Raw genomic sequence first — 21,074 nt, forward strand, 5'->3', positions numbered from 1 at the left:
ATGATAAATGTCATTTACATAATGAACTGTAGACTCTGATGAGAAATTTAATTTCCTAATCCTTCAAAACCTATAGGATTCTCTGAGTCATAACCCCACCCCACTACTCTTTTGTCTCATTTCCCTCTGACTTTGCATATTCTCTTCCCCTATCCCCAACCCTTGCCCACATCCCTCCATTTGTACCTTTCATTAGTATATGTCTTCTCGGTATGTCTCTTTCTTCTTTCCTTCTGTTAGTAACATTTATTTCTCTGTTCTGCTATTTTTTAGAAGATTTTATTTATTCATTTATTTGAGAGAGAGAGAGCAAGAGAGCAAGCAGGAGGGAGAGGGTGAGAGAATCTGAAGCAGACTCTGCGCTGAGCACAGAGCTGGATAGGGGGCTCAATCCCACAGCCAGGAGATCATGACCTGAGCCGAAACCAAGAGTCGGACCAACTGAGCCACCCAGGCGCCCCCCTGTTCTGCTATTCTAAGCATTGCCAATATGTCTCCTCTTCTCTGTCTCTGTTTTTCCTTTCTGTGTCCCAGCAAACACCATTCATCTCCATCTGCCCTTTTTACTGTCTATTGACCCTTTCCCTTGCTATTTCCTTCATCTCCTCTTGTCAATATCCAGTTTCTTCTGTTTTTCTAGTTTTCTGTCTTTTCCTTCAACTGAACGTAATGAGAAGCCAAAGTACACTTGTCCAGTGTTCTCTCTGTGGTCCCAGATTGGTTTTCTTCCATGTTTTTGGTCCTTGAGAATATACAGAATACATTTGGGGATTCTAAAGTAAATCTCAATACCCTTGATATTTAAAGCCAGCATTTTCATTATACTTTGATATACTGCAACCTTACAAATATTTATAATACATGCTGATGAATATTTTTATAATATTTATTTCTTCCAACAAGACTACTGAAGTCCAGGCTGTGTGATCCTTCAATTCAAATGTACATATCTTCCTCACTGACTTTAGAATTCTTGAAAAAAATGCTCAAAACTATGTCAGAATGCTGCTTAAGCATTTATCTATTTTTCTGTGGACTTCTTGTGTACACAAAAGCCAAGCCTACCTACTGGCCTCATTCCACCCAATTATTATACCGCCAATAACGTCTGCCTTTGGGCAACAACAGTTTTATAATTTTGGAACACAAATAATGATTTAGACAATGCTGAGTTAGAATCTAAAAGCTGGTTCAGTAGAAAAATAATATAAAATGAATAAAACATTACATTAATTAAGAAGAATAAAAGGCACAAAATTCAAATACACAAAATGAGAATTGGTTGAGGAAGAAAATAACCACAGAAGCAGAAGAATCAATTGTGACCAAATAAATTCTGAAAAGGGAGATAAGTAGTATTCAAAGGAAGCATAATCTGCTAAAATTGACTAAAGAAGAAAGAAAAAGATGAAAAGAGACTGATATTCAGGATTGATACTCCAGATACTTTTATGGCATGGACCTCAAACAGTAAGAACTGAATTTATTGTACCTATGCATTCTGGCTGAATAGCCTTGCCAATAGCCATACAAAAATAGATAAATTTGACAAAGAGCTCCCCTTAGAAGAGGCATAAGGTACTGATGGTTTAAAAGGGAATTCTATCAAACCTTAAAGGAGTAGGTAATTCCAAATTACTGAAATTCTTTTAGAACATAGAAAAGAAAATAAATAAGAACTTAGTATTTAATAAGTATAACATTTTAAAAAATTTTTTTTTTTTTTTTTTTAGTTTATTTATTTGACAGAGAGAGACACAGCGAAAGAGGGAGCACAAGCAGGCGGAGAGTGAGAGGGAGAAGCAGACTCCCAGCTGAGCAGGGAGCCCGATGCGGGGCTCGATCCCAGGACCCTGGGATCATGACCTGAGCCAAAGGCAGACGCTTAACGACTGAGCCACCCAGGCGCCCCATAAGTATAACATTTTAAATCAGAATAAATGTTGAAAGGAGATAGGTGACTCAATAAATATTGTTGGGACAGCTGAGTAGCCATCTGGATTGACAACTCACACTACACACACACACACACACACACACACACACAAATTTCAAATGGACCAATGACTAAAATATTCAAAATAAATCTTTAAAAGTACCAGAAAACAATATGACAACATTTTAATCATAAAATGAAAAGAGTTTTCCTAAATAGATATGTAGTGAAATTTTGATAATTTATATTACTTAGAAAAATGACTAAGATAAAAAATACTATAAGCAAAATTTAAAGAAATAAGAAGTGGAAGGAAATATAAACATTTGTAGCTCTTACCATAGACAAAGAGACACATCAATTAATAGGGAAATAGTTCTTGCAAAGCTAAGTGAAAAAGATATAAACTCAATGGAAAAAATGGGCAAAAGAAATAGTTAATTCCCATATAAAGGAAAAACAAAAGGCTCTTAACATATGAAAGGTATTCTAACTACTCACCTTAAAACTATATTTAAAAACATGTTTCACTTTTCAGATTATCAAAACCCAAAAGTTTGTCAACACTCACTATTGGAAAGAATAAAGAGAAACAAGTACTCTCAGATATTGCTGGTGGAGATATAAATTTGCACAATTCCTCTGAAAGCTAATTTGGAAATATCTACCAAAATTACAAAGGCAAAAACACTCTGACTCAGAAATCACACTTCCGAGAATTTATCCTGCAGGCATTCTTCCTCATATATAAAAAGACCTATGTGGAAGGTTAAATTTTGTGGTAGTATATAGTAGCAGACATTCTAAAACAACCCAGATGCCAAACAACAGGAAACTGATTAAATAAATGGTGGTACATTCATACTAAGGAAACCATCGTAACATATTAAAAATATAATAATAATGAGAAAATTCTCTATGTAGTGGCATGAAAAAAATATCTAAGAAATGAAGTTAAATAAAAAAATTAAGATGCCAAATGATATATTTAGTGTGCAAACTTTAATGTAAAAATGGAGAGACAATTTAAAATATACTTATAATTTATTTCGTTTACATTTTATAGATCCTGGAAGGATACACAAGCAATTAATGATAGGGAGAGATGGGGGGTAGACTAGGCAAATGAAGGTCAGTAGTGGGAGGGGGGCTTTCACCATATTAAAACACTAATTTATATTATATAATATTATCTATTTTAAACATGAGGAAATAGTTGCTAAGAAGAGAGTACTTGCTTATGATAGAATACCTAGAAGTTGTTGGAGCCAAAATTTGAATTGAAAAAGAGAAAATGAATTAAATAATGTGGCACATGATTATATATAATTTGTATGACTTTGAAATGCAGTATATTAGAATAACAGGACTATTTTGAATAGTGCTTCACTTTACCTTATAGTAACATGTAGAACTCTTTTCTTCATGTAATCCTTTTTGTTCAGATATTTCACTCGATCCTGTTTTTTCAGTGGTTCTTTCAAAGGAAGAACATGGGCTTCGGTGGAGGGGAAGAACAGTTTGGAAAGAGCATTGGCAATTCTCCATCCTATATATTTAGAGAAAGTTTCATCCCCTACATTTGATGAGACTTTTGTACTATAATTAGTGAAGGGATCAGTTGGGTCATTTAACTCAGCCTGTTGAAAGAAAATAAAAAGGAATCAATTGAAATAGAATTAAATGAGAGGGAAAATGATATATTTTTAAATAAAAGACAAATGTAGGTTCATTTTCTTTGACTAATGTTGCATTCTTACTAAATAAAAATAACCTTTATAAGAAAAAAAGCAGATTCCCAAAAGATTTTTAAAAATTATGTTATTAATGAAATAAAAAATTAAGCATGAACAAAACCAGTTTTTAAATTTCAAAAATTTAATAATATAATTCCCTTTCTTTTTAAAGATTTATTTATTTGTTTATTTGAGAGAGAGAGAGAGAGCACAAGTGGGAAGGGGGAGAGGGAGAGAGAATCCCAAGCAGCACAGAGCCCACAACAGGGCTTGATATCACGACTCCGAGATCACGACCTAAGACGAAACCAAGAGGCAGACACTTAACCGACTGCACCACTCAGGTGCCCCTTAATGATATAATGTCTATTTTAAATTTGTATAGTTCCCATACATGAATTTCATATTTATAATACTTATTAAGAAATTAAGCCATCAGTTGAAGGAATGTGCATGTTTTATTAAATCAGAATTTCATTTCTCTGTACATAATCTAAACTTTCTTTGAAACCAACAAAAAATCTAAACTTTCTTTCAACAAAATTTGTGTTAAGTAAAAAATGAAAAGAGCTTTGTATTTAGCTCACATTGAAGATGTTCTAGGATTTATATTTAAATTTAACTTAATATTTTCTAATCTTTTAAAAAAAAGACCTAACAAAAAATTCCACAATACTTAAGCAATTTTTAGTCAAGAAAGAGCTATTTTCTGAAATTTCCTATTTATGTTCAATAATGTCCATGACTGATTTTTAATTAAACCTCCTTTTGAAATGGCTGAGGCATATTTTCTCTGGCTAGAATTGGTAATGATAAATGAAGATATAAGTTTCAAAATCTCATGTGTCACATTTTTTTTTAAATGTTCACAATATGTTCATGTTAGGAATTGTTTCATAAGTAAATTGGATGCTGCCTCCTTGCATTAAAATTTTTACATTTTTTATTCAATATTACCCATCTTCAGGCAGTTTATTACCAGTCACTCAGGATTAATTTTATATGCCTATTGACCGTATGGTAGAAAATTAAGGAATAGAAAATGTTTTTCTGCATATGAACATCCAACTTAAACTCTTTAAGATGTCAAGATCAGGTTTGGCTCAATCAAATTACTGTTTGAAGATTGACTATTGCATTTAGACAAAATTATAGTGGGAAAAAATGGGAGCAATCTCATAAAAACTGAAAAGCATAAAGGGTAAAGCAATGAAGAAAATAGCAAAAGGCAGTTAAGTAAATAGGGATTACTGTGAAAGCTCTGAGGGATGGGAAAGAGTAAAACATAAAACCATGTATGTTTAAAGTATGGTATAAACAAACAATTATGTCTATACTATTCCCAGTTGTTGCATATCTTGATTATTAACTAGGTTGAAATCATACAAAGAGCATTCCATTTGAAGTAAGAAATTAAACTGTGTCTAGGACACTTCGTATTTGTTGTGACTTTGAGGAAATTAGTTAATGTCTCAAAGCCTGCAGGTTCATCTGCTAAAAGGTAATTACAGTACCTATATTTTTCTAGCCATTTATTTTTATTTACAGTTTGTGTTCAATACAAATCAATTCCATAGCCTGAGAAGTTACTGTGAATAAAGGCATAAATACACAAATACAATATATAATCCAAAATAGGTGCACAACATTCACATATGAAACAAAATGTAAGGTTCAATCACACACTCAGTAGCTTGAGATCTGTTGAATATGGTTGTTCCAGGGTAGATTTCTAAAGATTAAAAAAAAAAAATGACCTTAGTTATCAAGACTACTGTGGGGACATTAGATACTGGAACATGTAAGCATCAGTGTGTGACCATGTGAACAAAAGACTTTAAGGAGTATCTATTTTTAAAAAGGTTTCTGTGCCTCGAGGCAGCTGTGAAAGATTTACTTTCCGGAATTCAGCACACTTTAGGCTTAGGACCAGGTTTTAACTATCTAAAAATATTGACTGATAACAGAAAGCATTCCAAATGAGGCTATTCTGATTCATAGAGTTTCTTCAAAAAGTATTTACAGAAAGAGTACAAAAATTCTGAATTTAAGTTTCCACTCTTCACTTCCCATACTTGATTTAGAGTTTAATTCACATATTTGCCTTTTTAATTTCAAGATGTGTCAACTTTACCTTCAAAACAGATCATTTTTTAAATTGTAAAAAGTATTCAACATATGCAGAAATAAAAAGCATTTTGAAATTAGTTGAAGTCAATGCACTTTTTGGAATCATTTTAGCTAAATGAATCTGGCACTTCTGTTGAATAAGAATAGGTGATAAGTATATAAGCAAAATTTACTCATTATACTTGGATTTGGGGTAGACTCAGTCCATCACTGCCCTGGTACATGTCAATTACTATATAAAAAGTCAAATGCGATGTCAAATCCAAAGCCTCAAAAAAAAGAGTTCACGTCTCAAGAAACAGTGATAGTTAACAATATCTAGAGCACATTGGCCTCAAATTAGTACAGCTGAAACATTAAGGAATTACAGTAACACCCGGAAGTACCTTCTGTGTACATATAAATAGAATCTTAGAAGCTTTTTGTATTACCTATCTTATGGCATTAATGAACCAATTGAAAACTGAATCTCTTTTCCATATCTCACCCTTTGTCTCTAGATGAGATAAAATCTATTCTCATTTTTAAGGTAGGGTTTTATGTGTCTTGTACTTCTTAAACCACATTTAAGAAAATTCATCTCTTCACGAATTTTGGATGTTGTTTCCCTTCATCTTGTACTTGAAACTCCAGCAGATTTAATATTGGGATTCATTATCTAGTCAAATCCTTCATATGCTCTCCAAACCATTTAATTTTAGGATCCTCAACATTTTCTGTGTCGATAAAATAAGGTATGGAATTAACAGATTCAATGAAGACCTGTTTCTTCCTTGTCACAATGGATATCTACACACCATCAGGACTGGATTTAGAAAATGGGGAAGTACAGGAGACCCCCCTCCTTATCCATGGTGATGTGGTTGCCTGAAACCATGATAATACTGAACCCTATATATGCTTTTCCTTATACAGACATATGATAGGGTTTAATTGTATAAATTAGGCACAGTAAGAGGTTAACAACCAAAATAAAATAGAACAATTATAACAATATTCCGTAATAAAAGGTAAGTGAATGTGGTCTCTCTTTGTCTCTCAAAATATTGTCCTGTACTCACCCTTCTTGCAATGATGTGAGATGTTAAAACGCCTCTGTGGTAAGATGGGAGGTGAATGACGCATGCGTTGTGAGGTACCACTAAGCTAACTATTGACCTTCTGATGATTGATCATGAGCTTCATCTGCTTCCGGACCATGGGTGACCACCGGTAACTAAAACCTCTGAAAGCGAAACTGCTGATAAGGGAGGACTACTGTGCAGATGTTTCTTGGCTTGAGTTTCATAAGAGTAGAGATATAGAACAGAGAATGAGATCACGAAGAGACTAGCTGTTGACTGCAGAGCATCACCACTTGTCTTGGTGGTGGAATTAGCTAGATTTGGGGCAGCTGAGGTATTCTGGAAGGAATTACTCGAAAGCATTACAACAGTTGCTTGATTTGAATAAATCTGCGTGGGTAGGAGCATCGCCAACAACAGCAGCCCCTGTCTGACTCTGGCCACCAAAGCTTTGCCCAGGTTCCCCTTCTACTTGCGCCTCAGGCTGCATACCTCGTCAGATACCAGGTGCATGGAGAACCTCCAGCTGGGGTGGGCGCAGGCAAGGTGGTTTACCAATACAGTTTATTCTGCTTACCTTCCCTGGCTCAATTTTTTTATAAGAAAAGGTACTTCAAAATCAATAATAATATGTAATATTATACAAATATATTACCATGAGCTCTTCCATTATTGGAATGATGGATGAGGGGCACCTAGGTGGCTCAGTCCGTTAAACATCTGCCTTGAGCTCAGGTCATGATCTCAGGGTCCCAGGATAAAGCCCCTGCGCCCTGCTCAGCGGGAAGTATGCTTCTCCCTCTCCCCCTGCCCTCCCCTCACGCCCATCCCCCGCTATTGCTCGCGGTCTCTCACGCAAATAAATAAAATCTTAAAAAAAAAAAAAAAAAGAGCGATGGATCAATAAATGTAAGTAAATGAATGAACCAACAAAAATAATTTTTGGTAAATTTCTGGTAATATACATTGTTTCCAGACATAACATTACCCTGCATTACAGAATATTGATGCTGTTTTCATCATGACTCATTTGGTTACCCCTTGCTTTCTTCCTTCCCAGACCAGATAAGTTGTAGATCCAGATGCCAGTTCTTTCAAGAAGCTAAATGAAGGCATTTCTACATCTCTCATCATGGTTCACTGATCGAAAGCCCACATAAATTTCTCTTCCCTGTTGATGTTCAAGGCATTTGACAAACGGAAGTATAGTCTCAAATATCAGTCAAATGCATATTTACCTTATCTAGAAAAGATTTTGTTTGTTTGCTTTCCTGGAGGAAGTACCAGCAAATAATATGGGTTTTGCAATTAGATCTGAAATCAGTTCTGGCTTTTCCATTTATTAGTTGAGGATGCAAACTTTGAGAAAAGTTACCTCGCTAGGCCTATGTTTTGTGTTTAGTTTAGTTCTGTCATGTTTTTCATTTGTGATATGGAGATAATAATAACCACTCTCAGAGTTTTGTAAGGGTTAACTTAGCAGGCAGTGAGAAGTTCAACAAGTATCCATCCATTTCTGTCAGGAATTCCCTAAGACAGAGCAGCTCACCCCAGAGAAGACCTGATACAACCTCTGCCAAGGTGAAAACAATTATGTTATATTGTCACTTTTACATTAACAAATTTGTGAAATAAAATCATGATTATTCTACCATAGTCATTTCTTTTTTTAAAGAGTCTTCCTTCTCTTAAAGGAAGGAAGACTATTATTATTCTAATGTTATTCTAATTATTCTAATGTTATAATCCAGAGACTTAAGTGCCAACTACACATAAATATATATCTATACTTCATGGAAGTAGACTAACACAAAATATTAATGAGTATTCCTTACAACAGATACCAAAATCATGAATTTACTACAACTTGGCCTACCAATAAACATGACCTCAAACTCCATTTTTAAACATTATTTATACATAATTTACATTTTTATCCTATATCCCTACTTTTTAGCAATGCCCAGGTAGGCTTTAAAATTCAGAATTTTCCTTACTGCATTATTGAAACTTGACATTTTTTACTAAGAAATGAATGGCAATTTCTGAATATTTATGTTAATTTTACTAATCTAATACTAAAGTAGGGAAGGTGGTGTTAAAAAATATTTCTCGGGGCGCCTGGGTGGCTCAGTCGTTAAGCGTCTGCCTTCGGCTCAGGTCATGATCCCAGGGTCCTGGGATCGAGCCCCGCATCGGGCTCCCTGCTCTGTGGGAAGCCTGCTTCTCCCTCTCCCACTCCCCCTGCTTGTGTTCCCTCTCTCGCTGTGTCTCTCTCTGTCAAATAAATAAATAAAAAATCTTTAAAAAAAAATATTTCTCTACACACATATTCTAGCCACGGGTAGGGGCAGATGCCCACCCTTTTGTCTTTGTATTGGACACAATGGTGGTAAAAAAGAAAAACAGCATTCATGTAGGTTAGTAAGCAGATGGATAATCAGCACAAAGAGAAATTCTCCAAGGAATTATGATGTAGTAGCAATGCTAAATAAATAAAAGAGTCTCTCCAGAGTTTTTAATTTTCTGTCAATACTTAAGGATATGTAGCAAATACATCAACATGTAAGCTAGCTCACACTCTGACATGAGAGAATAAAAAAGAAATAAGATGGTAGCCATTGCAGCAGAGTTTACAGCAAATTCTGTTTCTCTCATCTCTCTCTGTTGTATCTCCACTTCTCCTTAAGTAATCCTAGAGCTGGGAATATTTAACTTGTTTGCAGGAAAATATGACAATTTTATTATTTAAATTTCAAAATTTATACAGAAGTGAGTCATTGATAGTCCCAAAAGATTATTTCCTACAGGAGTTACAAAATCTCACAAGGGAGGACAGCATGAGAAACTCCTAACTGTTAAAATGTGGTCCTTAGATCATCATTATCCGTCATTACCTGGGAGCATGTTATAAATGCAGAATTTCAGGTCCTAGTCCTATATGTCTTAAAGTCTAAGAAGAACAGATGTGGTAGATTAAGAAAAGGACTAAGATGGGAATATCCATCTTTCCAGTTGTGTGATCTTGCACAAGTTATTTAACCTCTCTGAGCATGTTTCCTTATTCCCAAAATGGGATGATAATAATACTGCCCTTTATCGTGTTATTATAAAGGTTAAACACAAAAATTGACTACATTTTCCAGCACAGTGTCTGATATACAAAAATTCTTCAATAAACATTAGTGCCTTGTTTATATTTAATTTTGGAGAGAGGACACAGCAGAGTGGAAATAGCAGAGCTTTTGGGTTAAGCTCACTCATCGATGCATCCACCACCAGCCACTTATTTTAATTGTGTTTAGACTCAGACACTCCCATCTGTGTGGGTGATGGTGGTTCTGGGAGAGTTATGGGGTATCAGTAAGTTAATATATGTAAGACACTTAGTTAATATATGTAAGACACAGGCTAACTGTAAGTTCTACAAATAGTTTTGTTCTCTTAAAACAGTATATCCTGTTACATTAGAATTCTACTGGTAAATGTTTAAAGAGACTGTACTCTTCCAAAAATACATCTCCCTTTCCACACTCAGAGTTTCCATTTATGTCAAAAGAGGAGCCATATGTGGAGGAGAAGTGAGGTAGGTATTGAGAAAATAGAGACTAATAGTGTTGTTTATTCTATTTTGCTGCTTTATAGAGTACATTAGGAGTATAAGAATATTATTATTATTATTTTTTTAAAGATTTTATTTATTTATTTGAGAGAGAGCAAGCACATGAGAGGGGGGAGGGTCAGAGGGAGAAGCAGACTCCCCGCCAAGCAGGGAGCCTGATGTGGGACTCGATCCAGGGATTCCAGGATCATGACCTGAGCCGAAGGCAGTCGCTTAACCAACTGAGCCACCCAGGCGCCCGGAGTATAAGAATATTATTAAGAATAAAAATAAATTTTAAAGATCTCACCATGAAACATTAACCAAAAAGCGTGTTACCTGATGAGTCAAAGGTACTCTGAATAAAGTCACATATTCATTTTGGCTGTACATATTTCCTTTTGATATTTTAGGTCATATACCAGATGGAAGAAAGCATTTATACATGATGACCTTTCCCAGATGTGCCAACATATGCTGCTGAATTGGCTATATAGAAGAGCCTTGCTCATTGCAAGTCTCCCTGGAAGTATTTCGAACAAAGCACATCAATTAACATTTGTTTATTATGCCACTATGAGTGTATGACAGTTTTTGATTTCTTTCCCAAATACTCAGGCAACAGTTGGGTTTATATTGAACTTGTCAATGAAGGGTTTATGTTTAAGGATCTATTTAGAATTGTTTTTCATTTCAAATATGCTATTAAATATTTCACCTCTCCTGTAACCTCCATTAAGCAGCAAATTTCATGAACAGATAGAACAAGAATTATAGATGATAGGATGCTATTATGGATTAAAAAAGCATGCAAGACATGAAAGTACATAATATAGTTAGTAAAAGGTTTACCGGTGATGCAGATAAATTGAGGTATTAAGTATAAAATTTTATTCATTAAATTCAATAGTTTATCATAGGAATTGCACATTTATTTTTAAAGTATAAAAAGAGAAATTTCTACTTAATTCCCTAAACATGGAGGTATGTTCAATCCATCAGAAACAAATCCTTCCCACTCTAATGTACAATAGTTTATCATTAAGGCTTTGTTTCACTCTGTATAGGTAATGTAATAATGACTTTACATGAGGAAAGCTTCTGGCAGCAAGGTGTTAGGAGGGAAAGGATAAACAAAGGTTGTCCTATAAGCATTTGCATTAACTGAAATAAAGTAGAATACATATTTTATTTTAGATGGAAGCATCTGAGACACAAGCCTTCATAGGTGTTTTTTAGATGTTCTGTATTCTCATTGAGCAATGAGGGAGCACCTAAAGACTGATGGAGTTTTTACCCCTTGTAGAAGAAAGCTGCTGCCCATTTTACCAGAGAACCTGTTGCCTAAAGAGGTATCACAGGCTAGTAATGTAAGTGGTTCAATGGAATCTGGGAATTAGTAAGCTATTAAGGAAAATTAAAAAATGTTTAGGAATAAATAACCTTTGTAGTTTTATTACTGTATATAAGTATTGCCAATGTAGTGTCAAAAAAGAAAAGGAAACCTTGATTTTACCATGCACATGTTCTGTAAAATTAAACACACTTCAAAGATAAGTTACATAGAAAGTGTTCAGACTATTCCAGACACGAAAGCATGATTTTAACAAAATCAAAATATTTGCTGTAACACATTACACCTATAGACCAAATGTGCTCCTTCTTTTGAAATCATTTTGCTTTTGTCTTATTCAGATATCTGAAGTTTAGTTGTTTAACTTATTCTACAGGTTAACTCCCGATTAACTCCCTTAAAAAGGCAGCTAATTTTAAAATCTGAAATAAATATGAATATTATTTTCCTCAGAGAAATTAAGCATGAAAGGTAATGAATATCAGCTGGGGAATTTAGGAAAGAAGATCACATAGGAATAACACAAGAACGGAGCAAGAGACCACAGAGAGAAAAACTGAGAACTGCGCAGGAGCTAATCACTTTGGTCATTTGAATAATTAGGTGTGGAGAACTTAAAGGAGTTAGATTAGCTATTATTATCCCTGAAACCTACTATAGACATGTTAATATGCCATTTAACACAACAAAAATACCAGCTAGGGCGCCTGGGTGGCTCAGAGTTAAGCGTCTGCCTTAGGCTCAGGTCATGATCCCAGGGTCCTGGAATCGAGTCCCGCATCGGGCTCCCGGCTCAGCGGGGAGCCTGCTTCTCCCTCTGACCCTCTCCCCTCTCATGCTGTTTCTCTCTCGCTCGCTCTCTAAAAAATAAATAAAAAATGTTTAAAAAAAAATACCAGCTAATAATAAACCTGAAAAAAACTTTTATGATCAAAGTCATAAATATGATGCAAGGAACACCACTGCCTGGAAGAATAAACAGAGCAATTGATTAGACGCTTAACTTTATGTCATATCTATACCAACACAGAATTCTTAGCCAATAAAACTACCCTTCAGAATTAAATTGAATAAAAACCTCTTCAAGTAAATGAAAATTGACAGAATTAGCCACCAGGAGATACTTACTAAAAGAATATGAAAGGGTTTTCTTTGAGCAGAAGAATAAGCCCATGCAGAAGGTTGGAGATTCAAGAAGGAAGAGTAAAGAAAGAAACATGCAAACATGTAGATAAGTTTAAAGAGTATTAAGTGTAAAAAATATTAATAATATATTGATATCTGTAAACACATACATACACAAACAACATCAATATACACACACAATTAAAATGTTCAACAGGAAGATTATGTAAGTAAAGAGAAATAAGTGGAGTTAAAATATTTTTTTTTAAGATTTTATTTATTTGTCAGAGAGAGAAAGAGCGTGCGCTGGCGCGCACAAGCTGGGGGAGGGGCAGGCAGAAGGAGAAGCAGGTTCCCCGCTGAGCAAGGAGTCAGATGCAGGACTAGATCCCAGGATCCTGGGATCATGACCTGAGCCAAAGGCAGACCTTAACCAACTGAGCCACCAAGGTGTCCTGAAGTTAAAATATTTTAAGACAGTTTAAGGCCTAGGAAAATATTAAATTTCTTTATATTAGACTTCAATAACACAAGGATTCACTTTGTAACATCTTTGGTAACAAGTAAAAGGTGTAACCACCAGACAAATAAAGAGGATGGCATGAAATGGTATAATAAAAAATCTTCCCAAAAAAGGCACAAAATGAGATTTAAAAAAGGAAAGGACGTACAAATAGAATAGTAAATAACAATCTGTAGAAATAAACACATATATTGTAATGATGTTACATGTAAATAGAATAAGCATTGAAATTTAAAGACCATAATCTTTAGGTTAAAAAAAAAAATACTGCTTCTCCAAAGAGCTAAACATATAAGGATTCAGAGTTTGAAATAAAAAGATGGAAATAGATATGCAAACACTAATCAAAAGACCCCTCATAAAAGAAAGCTACTATGATTATACTCATAACCAAAAGGTACACTTATTATCAAGAAGAACATTTTATAATAATGAGGGCATCATCACTGAGCCCAGTAGAATTGAACTAGAAATCAAAATCATAAACATAACAGCAAAACCTCCATATGTGTGGACATTAAGTCATGAACTTGAGTAGCTGTGGCTTAAAATAGAAATAATAGTAGAAATTAGAAACTTTTGAATTGAATGATAATTAAAATATTACTTATTACAACTTTCAGGATACATCTAAATTAATGTGTAGAGGGAAATTAATAGTATTAAAATCATATATTAGAAAAATGCTGCAAGTCAGTGACAAGGAGTACAGTTAAGTAATTTTGGAAAAGGAGCAACACATTAAATGCAAGGAAATTAGCAGAAGGAACTATAAATCTAATATCAGATATTAAAGAAATTAGAGAAAACAGATTATCAGTATCAAGAGAATTAAGGTTTTTTAAAATTTTTTTAAAGATTGATTATTTTAGAGAGTATGCACATGAATGCAGGGAGGGGCAGAGGGAGAGAGAGAATCTCAAACTAACTCCATGCTGAGCGTGGAGCCTGATGTGGGGGCTCAGTCTCACCACCCTGAGATCATGACCCAGGCCAAAATCAAGAGTCAGATACTTAACTGACTGAGCCACCCAGGTGCCCCAAAAGTTGTTTTTTAAAAGACAAAGAAGTTGATTAAATCCTTAGCATGGTAGATTAAAAAGAGAACAAAAGCAAAAATCATAAGAGTCAGGAATGAAGGAGAGAATATCATGCCAGATCCTAAAGACATTTAGATATCATAGAAAGATATTGTGAGCAACTTCGTAAGATATTGCAGATGAAATTCCTAGGAAAAAAAAAAACTGATGCAAGGAAATTTAAAGTCTAGGAAGGTATACAGCGGTAAAAGACTTCCACAAGGCACCTGCGTGGCTCAGTTGGTCAAGCACTGGACTCTTGATTTCAAGGTCATGAGATTGAGCCCCACATTGGGCTCCACACTGGGCATGGAGCCTGCTTAAGATTCTTTTTCTCCCTCTCCCTCTGTCCCTCCCCTGCTGCTTGCTTGCTCGCTCTCTCTCTCAAAAAAAAAAAAAGTCACAATTAAGACCTTTCCATAAGTATCCATGATAAATGGATTCATTTGTCAATACTACAGAATTTTTAAGGAAGAAATTATGACCATACAGAAGGAAGAGTAAAGAAAGAAACACGCAAACATGTAGGTAAGTTTAAAGAATATTAAGTGTAAAAAATATTAATAATATATTGATATCTGTAAACACATACATACACAAACAACATCAATATACACACACAATTAAAATGTTCAACAGGAAGATTCCCCGCTGAGCAAGGAGTCAGATGCAAAATTCTTCCACAGAATAAGGAAAAAAAGATAATCACTTCCCAATTCATTCCATAAATCCAGCATAACTTTGATGCAAAACCTTGTAGAAAACATTATAAGAAAAAAAATATGGAGCAATTGCAAAATCTTAAGCAAAACATTATCAAAGCAAATATGACAATATTAAAAATGACATTATATCATCATCAAGTGTCTTCATTCCAGGAATGTAATGATTGTTCAACATTAGAAAAAGCAAACAATGTAATATACCACAGTATCCATGGGCAAGTTACTTTACCTTTTAAAAAGTTTAAATGTCCTTATTTAAAATTTCAACTTCCTCATCTATAAAATCAAGAGCATGAAAATACAAATAACATATGGTTTTCATGAGGATTAAATAATTAATGCAGGGGCACCTGGGTGGCTCAGTCGGTTAAGCTACTGCCTTCGGCTCAGGTCATGATCCCAGGGTCCTGGGATCGAGCCCCGCATCAGGCTCCCTGCTCGACGGGGAGCCTGCTTCTCCCTCTCCCACTCCCCCTGCTTGTGTTCCCTCTCTTGCTGTTGCTCTCTCTGTGTCAAATAAATAAAATCTTTAAAAAAAAATAATTAATGCAGGTAAAGTGATTAGCACATGGCACATAGTAAATGCTCAACAAATCTATTCTTATCAGTGCCTTTTTAAAAATGATAAAAATGAAAGAAAGAAACAACTTTTATATTGAATAATTTAGCGGACTAAAATCTCACTTATGCAACTCTTTTACTATGCCAAAAAAAAAATCACCCCAAAACTTAGAGGTTTAACACAACTATTTCTTCAGCCCACAGTTCCACAGGTCAACAATTTAAGGTGGACACAGCAGAATGGTTCCTCTGGTCTTAGCTGGGCTCATTCATGTGTCTATAGTCAGCTGTTCAGTCAGTTAGGAACTGGTTAGTCTTGGGGTGGAGGGGCAGTGGATCAACTAGGATGACTTGTCTCTGTGCCGTGTTGTCTCTCATCTTCCAACTGGGTAACTTGGGTTTGCTCCCATGACAGTTACATTGTTCAAAGAGAACAAGAAAGGGCAGTCCCCAATACATAAGCATTTTTAAAGTCTCCATTTGGGAGCGCCTGAGTGGCTCATCGGGTTAAGTGTCTGACGTTGGCTCAGGTCATGCTACCAGGGTCCTGGGATGGAGCCCTGCATCGGGCTCCCCGCTCATCAGGGAGTCTGCTTCTCCCTCTGCCCCTGCCCCTCCCCACCGGCTCATGCTCTCTCTCTCACACACACACTCTATCTCTCTAGCAAATAAATAAATAAAATCTTAAAAACAAATAAATAAATAATAAAAAAAGTAAAATCTCCGCTTGTATAACATTGGTATTGTCTCATTGTCCAAATCAAGTCATGTGGTCAAGCCAAGAATCTGAGTATAGAAGGAATCATGCCAAGGATGTGAATATAAGGAGTCTTGAATAAATTGGGGACAATTACTCTAATAATGTACCAAAAGTGCTAAGACAATAGTTCTTTATTTTAAAAAGATATGAGAAAGTATATACATGATTTTACCCACCCACAAATTACCCACCTATTTAAAATTCAGTAAGAGAAATTTTCTCCCAAAACTAATTGTTTTACTTAGCATTTCTATTTTTATGAAACCATCTCTAAGTTTCTAAGACATTAGCTTGGTAACCCAAACATAACTTTCCAAATGTAATGCCTACTACTGCCCAATCCAAACCTTTTTCTTCAACTAGGCAAGTTAACCAATGGCTTTTTCTTAGTGTTCTTATTTCTGCTAGGCTCACACATTTCCTTATCTAAGAGACACACTCCTTGACCCTGCTCCCTTGAGTCATTTAGCATAACTCATCATTTAAGTTTCCAGCTCAAGTACTACTTAAAGATGACAACAATGTATTCCTCATTAATATAAGGAAAAAGTTAGAAACCAGACATTTATCTGAACTCCCATTGTGTGCCATGAACTTTGATGGGACTAGCCGTATATATAATATTCCATCTTCTTTCTTAAAAAAAGATTTTATTTGAGAGAGAGAGAACATGTGCGTGCACACATGCAAGGGACGGGTAGACAGGGGACGGAGGGTGGAGGGAGAGGGAACACCGAGTAGGGACCCTGACCATGCAGGGCTGCAACCCAGGACCCTGAGATCATGACCTGAGCTGAAGGCAGACACTTAATTGACTGAGCCACCAGGCGTCCCTATAATATTCCATCTTCGAATCTCCAGTCTTCCGAATGAAACAATAAAAATTACTCTGTAAAGGTCATTTTTTGGATTTCTTTGTGTTTTCCATAGAATTTAGCATGGCAAAATAGATTTAGGACCCAGAATATACATATTTATTTCATATTTTCTACTGAATTTGGTGAAAATTTTTATATAATTTCTTAGTGTATATACTTGTAGTTTCCTAATATTAAATAAGGGAATTCAAACTAAATAAGTGATTTCAAAGTCACTGGCTAGGCATTCTATCATTTATATCCATAAATCATATATTTTGTTATTTAATAATCCAAATGTCTCTATCTCTACTTAACTTTTAGATAATATAGATCTAGAGTGAATTGTATCTTTTAGTTAATCTATCTAATGCAAATAAATGTTTCTTATATTAAATATGTACTATAACTTAATATAACTGCCTTTAGAAATTTCTAGTTTAGGGGCACCTGGGTGGCTCAGTCAGTTAAGCGTCTGCCTTTGGCTCAGGTCATGATGCTGGGATGGAGAGCCTCATCAGGCTCCCTGCTCAGTGGGGGTCTGCTTCTCCCTCTCCCTCTGCCCCTCCCCACCTCGCACGTGCTCTCTCTCTCTCTAAAATAAATCAATAAAAAATCTTTAAAAACAAAAAATAAATTTAGTTTAGATTTTTCTCTGAGGAAAACTTGCCTTCCCACACATTCACTATTTAAAATGAATGAAAGCATCCTTTAGAAGTCTTTTCACTAAGCATCAAAAACTAATTAGCACATCTAGTTATACTTTTGTTTATTCTTTTATTCTCAGAGCTGACTGCTTCAGTAATAGGTGTTTCCTTGGACCTAGCAACTTAAAAATATTTGCTATGTCTGATTAACTGACTTACGAATTTCAAATGTAATCATCTATAGTTATTTGCTAAAATTCTGAAGAAAGAAGATTATCCTATACCAAATGATTGGCCCTGAAAACAGGCACATAAATAGGATTCTAATTATAGAAATGACAAATTTGAGTTGGCTTATTTATTTGGTGACAGTATACAATAACCATTTGAGATGTGAAGTGGTATATAAAAATGCAAAACCAGAGAATAATATGAATAATTGAAAATTCATGGAAAATGAAAAAACAAAGAGAATATAATAAGACTGGGTGAGACGAATACATATCATCCTCTATTTCTATTTAGAAACTAGCCAAAATTTGACTCGCATTTTTTTAAAACTTTATTGAGCAGCTTATACAAAATAAAAGTAAGGTTGAGAGAGCACATGAAATTAAGGATTTATTTCTTAAATACCGACAAAGGGGATACCAGGTGATATAGTGGTCATCACTGTAATAGATACAATGGTAATTATTTTTTTTCTTTTTCTTTCTATGTTCTGTCCACAACTAAGAATAAAACTGAAGCATGGTTGCATAAAAGCAAGCCCATGTAATCTAAAACAATATAGTTCAAGTGGACAGCTCTTGATTGTCTTCTCTATAAAAAGATAATCAGAAGTCTAGAGAAAAGGAATGCATGTTTTTAGATAGTCCTCTATAAAAATTATTACTCCAAGTCAGATTTATGATTGAAAAACAAGGAGTTTAAGGTTTTGTTTCCTACTAAGAATCTGGAGTGTAGATGCTCTGTGTTGCAATAATGGCCTGCCCATATGCTTTGACAATCCATTAGGCAGAGTGAATTCATTATTTGCTCTTCTTACTTGTTAACATTAATTCACATCCCTAATTATTATTAGAAAACAGGATATTAAGAGTGTTAGGATAATTGCACTTGTGAAAGCAAGAAAAAGCCAGAAACTTCAGTGACAGGAAAAAAAAAGTGTACTTTAGTATAACAAACAAATTAACCTAGCTCAAAATAAGACATAGAAAAGAAAAAAAAAACTGGTGAGAGTTTAAAAATATCATAGGATACCATATGGATAAAGCATTCTGGAAAATCACATTTGCATTTCATGAAGAATGGATAGCTAATTTCATAATGATTTTCTTTGAATGTGAAGAAAAAAATATGTAGTCATTCAACTAGAACTAGAAAAACCAAGAACTTGTAAAATACATATTTAACTTTAAGGAAAAAGAGTAGTGTTAGTGAATCCAGATTTGCAATTTGTATTATCGAATGCTGGAAGGAAAAACTTAAAAGCAAGATAAATAAATAATTCATTATCCGAATTGAGACACGTTTGAGAGTGAATAAATTCACTACTAATAAGAAAGCTGGAAAATTTAGGCATAGACCCAGGCTAACCTGGGCAAACTGGAATGCGTGGTTAGCATACTTAAAATGTCTCTCAGGCACAAACCCAAAGCAGAAAAATTATTCTTCCCCAAAATCACCTCCTCTCTTCAAGCTTCTTAGTCAGAAGAGTGCCAATCCTCTTATCTTTAAACAGAGATCAGTATTAAATTTTAAAAAACAGTGTTCTCAGCTGTGAGTCACTGACACTCACTGAATATGGACATTCCCTTTTCCTTAGAGAGAAAGGACAAACACTTCCTGACGATAGAAGTACCAATTTATTGTCTTGGCTTTTATCTTACCTGAGCTATATATATGCCATTATGGATTCGCCCATCTTTCTCATGATCCTTTGTTGTCCATAATATTTGCCATATTTTGTTTCTAACTCCATCTTGCTCATCATCTCCCCGAAGTTCCCATGACATTTTCACCAGGTTATACATTAAACCATAGTATCCAATCCATATCACTTGATCACCTGTTGGAAAAGATATATTCTTTGGGAAAACATGGTTTTATTCATCTTAGAAAAGCACAGTTTTGTGAAAAAGAAAAAACTTTATTTTGCTAATATTTTAAAGCCTGAAATTCTGAGCTTTGGAATTTGTTTTACTCTTCACAGCTCTTACTCCTTTAATTTTAAAAGATCATAGATTATTTTAAAATTTCCAGCCATAAGAAAAGATCTGCACCTAACTAATATCATACCTCATAAATTTAAAGTTGGCAGGTAAACCAGGATCTATGTATTAAAAAAAAAAAGTTTGGGATTCAAGGAAAGAGGTATTTGTTCAAGGTAATAGGAACACTTAGACCACCATGGTGAATTTTTATAATGAACTAGAGAACAGGAGAAAAATCACTGCCTTTTATAAAAATGACCAAGCTCTATGAAACATGGCATTTGAACCAAGAAGAAAGCCTTGAAAATAATGTGAAAAGCGGATGAAAATTGCTGATATAATTATAGACTGGAAGATTTTTTTTTTAATAATAGAGACATAAATCAACTGAAATAGAGGAAAGGGAACAATGAATCCAGAAGAGATTTTTTTAAAGTCTAAGACACTCTTCGTTCTAAGACTTATCTACCAATTAATAATTTATATAAATTATCAAGGTCCACTTTTAAGATATACTTCTCCCATATAGAAAGGAGAAAGAAGTTTCTCTTTATTCTTTACCTTAATTACTTCTTATTTCTTACCTGGGTGGTATATTGCTATGCAATACTACTCAGGAGAAGAGAATTCTTTTTTTTTAAGACTTTATTTATTTATTTGAGAGAGAAGAGTGAGAGCACAAGGGAGGGAAAGGGGGTCCCGCTGAGCAGGGAGCCCCGACGCAGGGTTCCATCCCAGGACCCTGGGTTCATGACCTGAG

The 21,074-nt window shown here is 34.8% G+C and overlaps 1 protein-coding gene across 1 annotated transcript in view; it reads right to left on the reverse strand.

The window, feature by feature from the left end:
- The window catches only part of TMEM232 (transmembrane protein 232), a gene marked incomplete at its 5' end in the record, with an annotated part of 218,900 nt that overhangs the window by 123,365 nt on the left and 74,461 nt on the right, over positions 1-21,074 (reverse strand). Inside the window, 2 exons of the mRNA XM_021695786.2 lie at positions 3,332-3,576; positions 19,991-20,169. Of these exons, the coding sequence (XP_021551461.2) occupies positions 3,332-3,576; positions 19,991-20,169 (424 nt within the window). The remainder of the gene's footprint in view (positions 1-3,331; positions 3,577-19,990; positions 20,170-21,074) is intronic.

Source organism: Neomonachus schauinslandi, chromosome 7, assembly GCF_002201575.2.
Source record: "Neomonachus schauinslandi chromosome 7, ASM220157v2, whole genome shotgun sequence".
NCBI classification, from domain to species: domain Eukaryota; kingdom Metazoa; phylum Chordata; class Mammalia; order Carnivora; family Phocidae; genus Neomonachus; species Neomonachus schauinslandi.